The 12,648-nt window shown below is 45.9% G+C and overlaps 1 protein-coding gene across 1 annotated transcript; it reads left to right on the top strand.

Moving 5' to 3' along the window:
• Nucleotides 1-9,885: 9,885 nt before the first annotated feature.
• LOC127446950 (NAD(P)H dehydrogenase [quinone] 1-like) lies at nucleotides 9,886-12,344 on the top strand. Its single transcript, XM_051708326.1, has 6 exons — nucleotides 9,886-10,718; nucleotides 10,852-11,019; nucleotides 11,126-11,276; nucleotides 11,312-11,447; nucleotides 11,568-11,669; nucleotides 11,767-12,344. Exons 1-6 carry the CDS (start codon nucleotides 10,646-10,648, stop codon nucleotides 12,064-12,066), a joined length of 930 nt encoding a protein of 309 aa, XP_051564286.1. The 5' UTR covers nucleotides 9,886-10,645; the 3' UTR covers nucleotides 12,067-12,344.
• The last annotated feature ends 304 nt before the right edge of the window (nucleotides 12,345-12,648 follow it).

Raw genomic sequence — 12,648 nt, 5'->3', positions numbered from 1 at the left:
AGAGAGGCACCCCTGGCCAGGGCCCAGGAAGTCGCTACACCCCTGGTAGAATGGGCTCGTAGCCCTACTGGGGGCAGCATGTCCTGAGCGTGATATGCCATAGTTATTGTGTCAATGAGCCAGTGGGTGACCCTCTGCTTTGAGACAGCGCTTCCTTTCCGCTGTGCGCCAAAGCAGACAAAGAGCTGCTCAGAGATCCTAAAGCTCTGCGTGCGATCCAAATAGATGTGTAAAGCGTGCACTGGACACAGCAACGACATGGCTGTGTCTGCCTCCTCCTGAGGCAGCGCTTGCAGGTTCACCACCTGGTCCCTAAAAAGGGTCGTGGGAACCTTGGGCACATAGCCCGGTCGGAGTCTCAGGATCACGTGAGAGTAGCCCGGACCGAACTCCAGGCACGTTTTGCTGACAGAGAACGCTTGCAGTTCTCCTACCCTCTTGATGGAAGTGAGCGCGGTCAGGAGGGCAGTCTTCAAAGAGAGTGCCTAAAGCTCGGCTGACTGCAAAGGCTCAAATGGGGCTCTCTGTAGACCCTAAAGAACTACAGAGAGGTCCCATGAGGGAACGAGGCACGGTCTGGAGGGATTCAGCCTCCTGACACCTCTTAGGAACCTGATGATCAGGTCATGCTTCCCTAAGGACTTACCGTCGACTGCGTCATGTTGTGCTGCTATGGCAGCAACATACACCTTCAAGGTGGAAGGGGACAGCCTCCCTTCCAACCTCTCCTGCAGGAAGGAAAGCACTGATCTGACTGCGCATCTCTGGGGGTCTTCCCATCGGGAAGAACACCACTTAGTGAACAGATGCCACTTAAAGACATACAGGCGCCTCGTAGAGGGGGCCCTAGCCTGAGTGATCGTATCTACCACCACAGGTGGTAGACCGCTTAGGTCTTCCGCATCCCGTCCAGGGGCCAGTCATGGAGATTCCAGAGGTCTGGTCACGGGTGCCAGATGGTGCCCCATCCCTGAGAAAGAAGGTCCTTCCTCAGGGGAATTTGCTGGGGGGGAGGGCTGTCACGAGGAGCGTCAGGTCTGAGAACCACATCTGGGTAGGCCAGTAGGGTGCTACAAGGACGACCTGCTCCTCATCCTCCCTGACCTGGCAGAGGGTCTGTGCAAGTAAGCTCACTGGGGGAAGCACATATTTGCGCAGGTCAGGGGACCAGCTGTGTGCCAGCCCGTCTATGCTGAGGGGGGTCTCGGTGAGGGTGTTCCAGAGAGGGCAGTGGGAGGATTCTTGGGAGGTGAACAGGTCCACCTGTGCCCATCCAAATCGACTCCAAATCAGCTGGACCACCTGAGGGTGGAGTCTCCACTCTCCCCTGAGGGTAACCTGCCATGACAGCGCGTCCGCTGTAGTGTTGAGGTTGCCCGGGATGTGAGTGGCTCGCAGCGACTTGAAGTGCTGCTGACTCCAGAGGAGGAGATGGCGGGCGAGTTGTGACATACAATGAGAGCGCAACTGGAGACCAGTTCTAGGGGAACACCTGCCCATAGAAACGAGAGGTAGGTCCAAGGGCTGAAAAGATGGTGACAGACCGGCATGATGACCACGCGATGTGTCTCGTGGTGCCATGCCCATCTTGGGACTCGAGTCTGAAGCCAGTGCTGAAGCGGTCTCATATGCATCAACCCGAGCGGGGTGGCTACCGCTGAGGATGCCATATGCCCCAAGAGCCTCTGAAAAAGTTTCAGTGGAAACGCTGTTTTCTGTTCGAATGCCTTCAAACAGGCCAGCACCAACTGGGCGCACTCGTTCGTAAGGCGTGCTGTCAAAGAGACTGAGTCCAGCTCCAAACCGAGAAAAGAGATGCTCTGAACCAGAAGGAGCTTGCTCTTTTCCCAGTTGACCCGAAGCCCTAGTCGGCTGAGGTATAAGAGCACCAAGTCCCTGTGTGTGCACAACATGTCCCGAGAGTGAGCTAGGATTAGCCAGTCATCGAGATAGTTGAGAATGCGAATGCCCACCTCCCTTAACGGGGCACGGGCTGCCTCTGTGACCTTCGTGAAGACGCGAGGAGACAGGGACAGGCCGAAAGGGAGGACTTTGTTCTGATACGCCTGACCCTCGAATGCAAACCGCAGGAAGGGTCTGTGTCGAGGAAGGATCGAGACTTGGAAGTACTCACAGGTCCAAGATTGGCCGCAACTCACCATCTTTTTTTGGTACGATGAAGTAGGGGCTGTAAATCCCCTTCTTCACCTCGGCTGGAGGGACAGGTTCTATCGCGCCCTTCCGTAGGAGGGTAGCGATCTCCGTGCGCAAGGTAGCAGCGTTTTCGTCCTTGACCAAGGTGAAGTGGATATTGCTGAACCTGGGCGGGTGCCTGGCGAACTGAATCATGTAGCCGAGTCGGACGGTCCGGATCAGCCTGAGACGGGGGAGAAAGAGGCCTGTCCTCGTAACCCGTGGAGACTGCCACATCAGGGGCGGCTGTGTGCCACAGCTGGGCGCTCATGGGTGGAAAGACCACCGCTGGAGCGCCAATCCTACAAGGAAAAACCCGTGGATGGTAATCGTGATGACGACCGTGCACACCGGGTATGTGACCCAGGGAGGAAGGAAACTGCTCTTTTTGCTGAACCGTTGGGTACCGCAGCCACTTGGGCATGCGGCGAAATCAAACAAAAAGGCAACAAAACATTTTCCACCCGGCCCTCCACCGGGGGATGGATGGTCTTCTTACCAGCTCCAGGTGAGTGGGTTTCTTCATCCCTGGGTCGCCCGTCTCAGGGGCGCTTTGACGACCTCCGTGGGTTCTTAGCAGCCGACTGTGAGACGGGTGGCATCTGCTTCCTGCGGTGGGCTCCACGCCGGGGCCGGGCCGAAGGGGCAGGCTGTGGCGGAGCCGGTGCAGTCACCGCAGGGGGATGCCCTTGACGATGAGCAGACAGGGTGCGGGATCTTGAGCCATGGTGGGGCAGGATGTGCCGGATAGCCTCCGTCTGCTGCTTCACCGCCGAGAACTGCTGGGCAAAGTCCTCTAAGGTGTCGCGGCAGCAAGAAACCGTGTCTTGTTGGCCTCACCCATCTCGACCAGGTTGAGCCAAAGGTGGCGCTCCTGGACCACTAATGTGGCCATCGTCCACCTAAGAGACCGCGCCATGACCTTCGTCACTCGGAGAATGAGGTCGGTCGCCGAGCGCAGTTCCTTCATCAAATCTGGGGTGGAACTACCCTCGTGCAGTTCTTTCAACGCCTTGGCTTGGTGGACCTGCAGGAGAGCCATGGCGTGCAGGGCAGAGGCGGCTTGTCCAGCAGCGCTGTAGGTTTTAGCCGTCAGGGACGACGTGAACCTACAGGGCTTGGACGGGAGCTTAGGGCGTCTGCACCAGGTGTTGGTGCTCTGCAGGTATAGGGGCACCATGAGCGCCTTATCCACGAGGGGAATCGCAATGAGAACATGAACCATCCACAAATGCTACCTCCATGTGGGTCGCGCCCAGACATGAAAGACAGTGATCGTGACCATCTGAAATTGAGAGATAACGACCGCAACCAGGAATAACACACAATCGGAAAGGCATTTTTAAAAAGACGCGTCTTTAAAAACACGTTCCGTGTGTGCCGCTTTTTTAGAGAAATATACTCTTTTAGAGGAAAAGGCTCTATCAGAAAATATACTCTCTTTTTTTTTCTGCCGAAGCGCCCAGGGGTGTTCTCTGTGGTACACCAGTACAGAGGAGGGAGAAGCTGCTGAAATGTGCCGTCAGATTCAGCAGAGGTGAATGAACAGTAGAATTCAGCTCCGTGAGCATGACCGTTCGGCTCCGAAGAGAAAATCTGAATGATTGGTTGCATACCGGCTCCTCTTATACCCGTATGTCCGGGGGAGTGGCATACAAATACCACTCGCCAATTTTCATTGGCCTTTTATCAAAGACCAGAGGTGTCTCAGGCTCCCAAGAGTGACCCCTAGTGTCACTACATCGACACAAATTCGAGTGAGTGACAGATAGGGAACGATAACAGTTTTTCTCAATTACTTTGGTCAATTCTCGAATGAGAATTATTTGTTTCAAAACAATAAGTTCAAATCTCTGAACAATTAGGGGCCGTTTACACAACAACGTTTTCAACTAAAAACTGAAAACTTTTCATGCGTTTTGGCTGTTCGTTTATATGACAATGGCGTTTTGGGGCCTGAAAACGCAAACTTTTGAGAACGGATTTCAAAGTGCAAGTTTTTGAAAACGATGCCGTTATCGTCTCAGTGTAAATATACAAAAACGTGAATTTGTGAAAATGATGTCGTCATGCGCATGCGTATTACGTGTTATATAAAGAATAATGGATTGATAGGCATCATTTTGAGATGTATAATTATCAATATGAATACTTGTGTCTGTGCAAACAACAATAATCAACAATTTATTAATCTGGAGTGTTTTGTATGAAGTGTGAACATTGTCCAGTAGGCAGAACCTGCAATTTGAAAATTTTGAAATTAATTAATGTATGGATTCAGATAGGAAAAACGTATTTGTATTTTAAATGTTATTTGCTTAATTTTATTTGATGTACCTTTACCCTGCAACTCATTCACCCACCGCTTATGTATATAGCCTATAGACAGAGATGTGATGCTATGTACAGTATTCAATTATATGCTTGGAATATGAAAACAATGTTAGATCCAGTGTACACAACACATCTGTCTCCGTCAGAAGATATCCATATATCAGAGTTCTGTCTGATATCCAAAACCAGTCAACATCAACAGCTTGTTATGTTAACTCACTCTCCTACCAGCCCAAGAGTCAGCAGGGGGAATACAGAAGAAGGCTGGAGATGAAGTAATGGTAAAAATGATTTGAGTTTATTGGATAATCTTGAGAGTTCAGTCTATAGGCATGCGCATGAGTACTTCAGAACAACGCACAAGACATTCAAAACTATAATGGCGGACTATAGGACAGTGTTTATGCTGCTCAAGATTTTGAGTTTATTGATGCTTCTCCAGCAAAGTAATTGTAGAAATAAAGCAACCTCATTGTCCATCCAGACAAAATTGCTTGATGCTTTCTCCTTCTTCATTGTTTGTATTCACCGCTCTGTGGAAGAATGCTTATGTGCGCTGGTGCGCAGTGTTTCTTCACAAAGTGACATCACCAACTACTGGCCTGGCATACATAATACAGCATTTTTAGTCGCTTTCGTGGATCCGTGTGAACGGGGATCATTTTGACAACGTTGTCGACTGTACTCAAAACTTTTCAAAAACACAAAGGAAAAACATTTCCGTTTTTAGTACATCGTTGTCGTGTAAACATACCCTTAGTTTCTTGTTCACACCAGATTTGAATTCCTTATTCATTTAAGCAAATTGCACGTGTTTTGGCACATATGTGAAAAAAAGTGCAATTATCTACAATTTGCACAATAACTAAATGCACATGGCTTGCTGATCAAAACTGATGAGTTGACAACTTATAAACATTCTTTCATCGTGTGAGCCATCACATGCAAAATGATCCATTCAATTATCAAAATCTGTCAGACATACAGTACATGTATATTCCATAAATATTTATGACATGGAATGTTTGTGATGTCTGCTAAATCTCTGGCCAGACCAAAAAGAGTGGCAGGATGTCCACCAAGAAGATGGGAACTTGTAGTGTTACGCACTGTGAGGAGGTAAAATTTGTTATTTTTATTTTTTTTTATTTATTTATTTTTTTTTTATTTTTTTTACAGAACTACCGCAGGTTCATCATTGTTGCGGGGGTTATTATTATTATTATTATTATTATTTTTTTTTTTTTTTTTTTGCATGAATGTCATTTTGTGGCAATTTTCTGTTCACTATACATGGATTTACATGTAAGAAATGTGTAAAAATGGATGTGTACATGTAACACATTTCTACAAAAATAAATTTACTGTATACATACAAATGTGCATATCCTTTTTCTGTGTAGTACAGTATTGTACAGTATTGACTTTTCCCAGTAAACTTTTACCTACTGTTGAAATCGATATCTAAAAAGCTCAGTGTGACACACAATAGCATTCAGCTAGACAAAACTGACATTCTTGTATAGTACAGTAAGCAGTCAGTCTCAACAAAAAAGTAGAACAAAAACTGTATTTGTATATAACAAACATTTCCAGCGTTGACTGCCTTGGTGAAAAAAATAAACAAAATTTGACCAGAACGGCTCACACGATGACATTCATTTTTTTTTTTTTACATTTTTTTTACATTTTGGTGGCATTGGCGAATTTACTGACACAATAACTAGGTTCCCTGATGACTCAGTACACTTGACATTGCATTTGCTAATGCATAGGGGAATGTCCTTTCACACGACCTTTGAAACCTCTCTACAGTAACGGCAATATTCTAATATTGGCTATGGTGTTTGAGTCTTGCCCGTTTAGGTTATAAAAGCAGGCACGCAAACACCATTCCTCATTTTCTTCCTTCAAGACAGCGATTCTCTTGTCTAGAAGCCCTCTACTGCTTCGCCGTCGACTAAACAAGTCAGCGGGCAGGATCTTCATGGCAACAAGAAGACTCTCCGCTCCCCTGCAGTGTTCCGGTGAATATCACTCCATCTCGCTGCTTGACACTTTGATGTGAACGGGCCGCTTCAGCATCCTGATTCCCTGCAGCACTTCGGCAGGAGTTGAGTATCCTTATAAGCAATTGTATATTTTTATATTGTGTGTATATATATATATATACACTACCGGCCAAAAGTTTTGAAACACTTACTCATTCTTTATTATATTTTTTTTTTTCACATTTTAGAATAAAAGTAAAGTCATCAAAACTATGGAATAACATAAATGGAACTATGGGAATTATGTTGTGACTAAACAAATCCAAAATAAATCAAAACTGTGTTATATTTTAAATTACATTTTAGTTTTATAATGAAATAAATTAATATGGTAGCACAATTATATTTTTGTCTACAAAACTAATTTCAAACATTTAAGCATACGCCTTCAGATCAAAAGATTTTTAAGATCATGAGAAACATTTCAGTCAAGTGTTTCAAAACTTTTGACCGGTAGTGTGTGTGTGTATATATATATATATATATATATATATATATATATATATATATATATATATATATAAAGAGTCACTTATGTGTTCACGTCTTTTTAAAGATGTCGTTCCGTAAGTGTTCCTTGTGTGAGAGGCACATCCCGCTGTCAGATCAGCATGAGAGCTGCATTCACTGTCTGTGTCGCGCCCACACAGAGTCAGTTCTCATGGAGACAGACTGCCCTCACTCTGAGAGCATGAGTCTCAAGATGCTTCGCTCACGAATCGCCCTCGTTCTGAGGGACGATTCAACCTCCCACACCCTCCCACCCACGGCACGGCGGGGCCTGCGAGGTCGAGCAGGATGAATTTGAGGTGGTCCTCATGCCGGCACATGCCCTGCGAGCCCCTGAATCTCATGTAATGCATCTATGCCGATACATTATGTGCACGGCCTCATCTCGTTCAGCGGTTCTGATGCTGGTGATGATGACAATGTCATGTCTCTCGCTGCATCAGGTGAGTGGTCAGTGGATGATGCTACTGCCCCTTCCCCCAACGAAGGCGAGGAGCATATATGCACCACTGACAAGGAGATGCTTTGCGTCCTTTCAAGGGCTGTTGAAGAACTCAATATCGTGTGGTCTCCCAGAGGAACCTACACAATCTTGCCTTGATGAATGGTTCCTGCAGTCCGGACGCTGTCAAGCAACCACATCCCGTAGATCTGCCCCGTTCCTCCCTGAAGTTCTTAACGAACTGTCAAAATTCTGGTGCACGCCCTGTTCAGCTTGCCCATACAGCGATTATATCCTCTCTAATGTGGATCATGGGGAAGTTAATGGTTATGCCCAACTACCCCCCCGAAAGAGGCGGTAGCGGCACATCTCTGCCTGGTGAGTAGCAGGGCATGGAACTCACGCCCCGTTCATCGTTCTAAGATGTGTCGACTAATTTCCGCACTGACTGGAAGAGCATACTCAGCGGCAGGCCAAACTGGTTCAGCACTCCACGCAATGACGTTGCTCCAAGTTTTCCAAGCTAAGCTCCTCAAACAAATGGACGAGCAAGGCTATGATCCAGAGATGTTCAAAGAGATGCGCACCACTACAGACTTAGTGCTGCGAGCCACAAAAGTCACTGCACAGGCCATTGGCAAGTGAATGAGCAACCTGGTGTTTTTGGATCATCAAAAAACTGGCTGACCCTCACGGAAATGCGTGCCGTGGGAAAAGCCGCTCTATGTGATGCTCTGTTGTCTCCAGCCAGCCTTTTCGGAGGCTCTGTGAATAAAATTGCTAAAAACCCCACACCAGCTGCCTCAGCGCTGCCAAATGTTGCCGCTGAGCCTCTGGTAAAGCCACGCAAGCCGTGGCCCAAAGAAGGCAGCCGCTTCAGCGCAAGCCCTGCGCCTCATTCACTCTGTCATCAGCAAAGTCTGATTGGACATAGAAACAGTTCTGTTAATTGCGCCGAAATGGCCCAATCAGTCCTGGTTTCTGGAGATGGTAGAAATACTGGATGGGTCTCCATGGGAAATATCACTGAAGAAAGACCTTCTCTCTCAAACACAAGGCACTGTTTGGCATCCCCAGCCAGAGCTGTGAAGCCTACATTTGTGGCCTTTGAATGGAGGGCACTAAACGCGCCAGAACTGACGCATTCAGTCATGAACACTATTTTACAGGCCAGAGCACCATCCATGAGACGCCTCTACATGCTAAAATGGAATGTGTTCACTGATTGGTGTCTTTCACATGGAAAAGACCCAGTAAACTGCCCCATACATGAAATTCTCATATTTCTTCAAGAGCAATTAGACGCACCACTATAGGCAAACATGATTTAATCATAAAGTTCCTTAGAGGAGCAAGACAATTAAATCCACCTTGGCTGGCTACAGTCCCAACTTGGGACCTAACTTTGGTCCTCAAAGCGCTCGCAGGGCCCCCCTTCGAACTTTTTGCCTTTGCGCATGCTCTCCATTAAGACTGCACTACTGCTGGCTCTAGCCTCAGTAAAATGGGTCGGTGACTTACATGCACTATCAGTTGATAATTCATGTCTGGAGTTTAGCCCCAGTCTTTCAAAGCTACTGTCAAACCCAGAAAAAGCTATGTGCCTAAGGTTCGAACCACGCCCTTCAGAGTGCAGGTGGTTCACCTTCAAGCCTTCTTCCCTCCTCCATTTAATTCGGATGAGTAACAATCCTTACATTTGTTATGCCCTGTGTGGGCACTACACGCATACGCTGAGTGCACCTGCCAGTTCAGACTGTCTGATCAGATCTTTGTGTGCTATGGAGGACACACGAAAGGAATGTCCATCTTCAAGCAAAGACTTTCTCACTGGATCGTTGATGCGATTGCCCTGGCTTACGTGTTGCAGGGTAAGATTTGCCCAATTGGTGTTAAAGCACGCTCAACTAAAGGCATGGCCTCCTCATGGGCATGGACAAATGGTGTGTCTTTACAAGACATATGTTTTGCAGCAGCATGGTATTCTCAAAACACATTCGCAAGGTTTTACAACCTAGACGTAACGTCTCTCTCTTCACAAGTCCTCTCTGTTTAGAGCGCTTGCTATTTCGTTTGTTAACATATACTTATGCTCCCCATCATTTTACACAATCGCCTGCATTTAGGCCATTGTAAATTACCATAAAGTCACAAGCACTTTCATTATAAATAAACACCCTTCCCGACTGGGTTTGTGAAGGAGTTAATTCATACTATATGACTATAGTTCATTTATTCTGAGTGCTCACCTCCTGGCCCAGCATGAGGGTCACCCACTTGCAGCATACTCATGTCGGTCGCCGTCCTGTGGGACAGCGGCATCATGTTTCCTCTCTGGAAGGTTATGACGTGTAGTGCTGCATGATGGGATTCTGTTCCCCATATGTGTTAGCAAATGCCATGTCAAGTGTATTGAGTGGTAAAGGAAAATCTCGGTTGTTTTAGTAACCTCGGTTCCCTGAGACGAAGGGAAAGAGACATTGCATACGCTGGCCACACTACAAGACTCAGAGTTCTTTTGAGGTGCGAGTGATGCGCTCCTTGTCCTTCAGTCGGAAAATTCTGAGGAATGGTGTTTGCGCGCCTGCTTTTATAGCGAATAGCTTTGCACCTGAAAGGGCGGGACTCAAACAACATAGCCAATATTAGAATAAGGCCATTATGGTAGAGAGGTTTCAACTAGATCATGTGGAAGGACACTCCCCATATGCATTAGCAAACGCAATGTCTCGTTCCCTTTGTCTCAGGGAACCGATGTTACATACATAACTGAGACATTTTGAAGCATGAATTAAATGTTTTGGGTGACTACATTTTGCAGACATGTAATAGAGTTGTGATGTCCCATAAAACAATTGTGAAAATTGCACTTACACTTTAGAGAATTTTAAGACTGTTTCAAAAAACGAGCCAAAGCGATTGAGAAAAACTGTAATAAAAGGTAGTTTTAAGAAGTGAGAAATTCATTCAGTCAAGAATTATTTTTGTTTAAATTCATAAAAGTGTTAAATTCGTTAGTGTCCCCGTTAATTGATGTTATCAAATAGCTTGGTCTTGGGCAGGCTCATCCAAATTCTTAATTGATCAGTATAATGACTCAGCTGTGCCCAGGTGAATGTGTTTAAAAGGAAGCTCAGAGGCTCCAGTGCTCAGCAGTTGCTCTGAGTCCTGTAAAAGAGACGGCATGGGTAAGTGTGATTTGTTAGTTATAATATTTTAGCTTTTTAAAATGTGTATTTAATTTCTTCATTCACTTTGTTGTACATAATTTTCACAGTTTGTACTGGTGTATATAACTGTTTTGGTGATGTTCTTCCTCAGCTGCGAAGACTGTGCTTATTGTGTACGCTCACCAGAGTGCCGGATCTTTCAATGCAGCTGCCAAAGATGCTACTGTGGACGTGCTAAAGAAACAGGGCTGCAAAGTGCTCGTGTCTGACTTGTATGCAATGACATTCAAGGCCACCGCAACTGAGAAGGATATTACTGGTGTGGGAAGCGTGTTCTTGTATTTAGGAAATTGGCTTGCATTCTAACATGATTGTTTATCAAACTGTTTGCATTATTTGATGTATTAAAGTATCAAACTTTTCAGGATCTGTGAAGAATCCTGAGCATTTCTGTTATGGAGAGGAGACCATGTTGGCCTGGAAGGAGGGGCGACTAGCTTCTGATATTGTTGAGGAGCATAAGAAACTCCAAGAAGCTGAACTTGTTGTTTTTCAGGTTGACCTTCTCTTATTGGTATTGGTGTAGTCTTTCTGTTCTCGGGTGTTTTGACAATTGTTGTCTGCTGCTTGCAGTTTCCCATGTACTGGTTCTCTGTTCCTGCCATCATGAAGGGCTGGCTGGATCGTGTTCTTACACTTGGTTTTGCCTACACTTCAGAGAAACGCTACAGTCAGGGCATCTTCAGGGTGAGGCCTATATTGACTTTTTTTTTTTTTTTTTTCTCCCTCCCTTACCCCCACAGCCTTTCATTTGTAAATGCAACATTGCTGTTTGCATAATGGTAAAAATGTGTAACTTCACTGCAGGATAAGAAGGCAATGTTGTCTTTCACCACTGGTTCTCATGAGTCCATGTTCAGCTCTAATGGGATCAATGGAGACATGAATGTTACACTGTGGCCAATTCAGGTAAGGCGTGTTTATTCCCTATTCTCATGAGTTGTGCAGCATTTTGTTACAAATTGTAGTGTGTCCTAACCTGAGGATTATGTGGTTTCTTCTGAAGAATGGTGTCCTCTACTACTGCGGTTTCCAGGTTCTAGCACCACAGATCTTTTGGGCACCCATGCACCTCTCTCCTGAGGGCCGTGAGAACCTGCTGGAAAGCTGGCGTACTCGTCTTCAAGGTTTGCTGAGCGAGACTCCCCTTGCCTTCCCACCCGCAGATAGCTTTGATGCGGGGAACGGCTTTCAGTTGAAGCCTGACATCAAGAAGCAGCAGGCTGAGTCTCCTTTTGGTCTCACTGTGGGTCACCACATGGAGAAACCTCTGCCACCCCACAACCAGATGAAGGCTGGTGTGTGAGACATGGCCACAGGAGGGCGGCACTGGACCATGTACTTGTTTAAAACACTAGGCTGATTCTGTGATTTATACACCTGAATAAACTTCGTTTTGCATGGTGGCTTATTTCTCTTTATGAAATCATTTGATTGATGTGAGAGCATGCTTCTATTTAAGCATAGACCCTGACATCTAAATCTTGTCAAACTAGGTATAAACTGATTCGGTGGCCTATATGGTTATTAGGAAGATGGCTGAAAGGCATCAATTTAGCAGCTCTAACAATTAGTCCTAATAGAGTGGGATCTAGGATGAAAGTTAAATTTTTTTTTTTTTTTTCTAAATTCATAGAATAGAAAGGCTGCATGAGAGATGGTGACTGTCCTGAAGTCAGATTTGAGTGGGGAAGGCATGTGTGTAGGTGCACTATGGATTTGTGCCATGGTAAGGGTTTCTCTCAATTCTTTTGCCTCTGCATGTTTGCCCTGCTGATTTTTTTTTTTTTTTTTTTTTTGTAGGGTGTTCTGAGTTTAAAAAAAAAAAAAAAAGGGGCAAACCGGTACTTAAACATGGAGCTAATATTCAGGGCTTTTGTCCCAGCTG

The sequence above is a fragment of the Myxocyprinus asiaticus genome, chromosome 10, assembly GCF_019703515.2.
Source record: "Myxocyprinus asiaticus isolate MX2 ecotype Aquarium Trade chromosome 10, UBuf_Myxa_2, whole genome shotgun sequence".
In the NCBI taxonomy this organism is placed as follows: domain Eukaryota; kingdom Metazoa; phylum Chordata; class Actinopteri; order Cypriniformes; family Catostomidae; genus Myxocyprinus; species Myxocyprinus asiaticus.
This window is presented reverse-complemented; position numbering and strand designations above follow the sequence as displayed.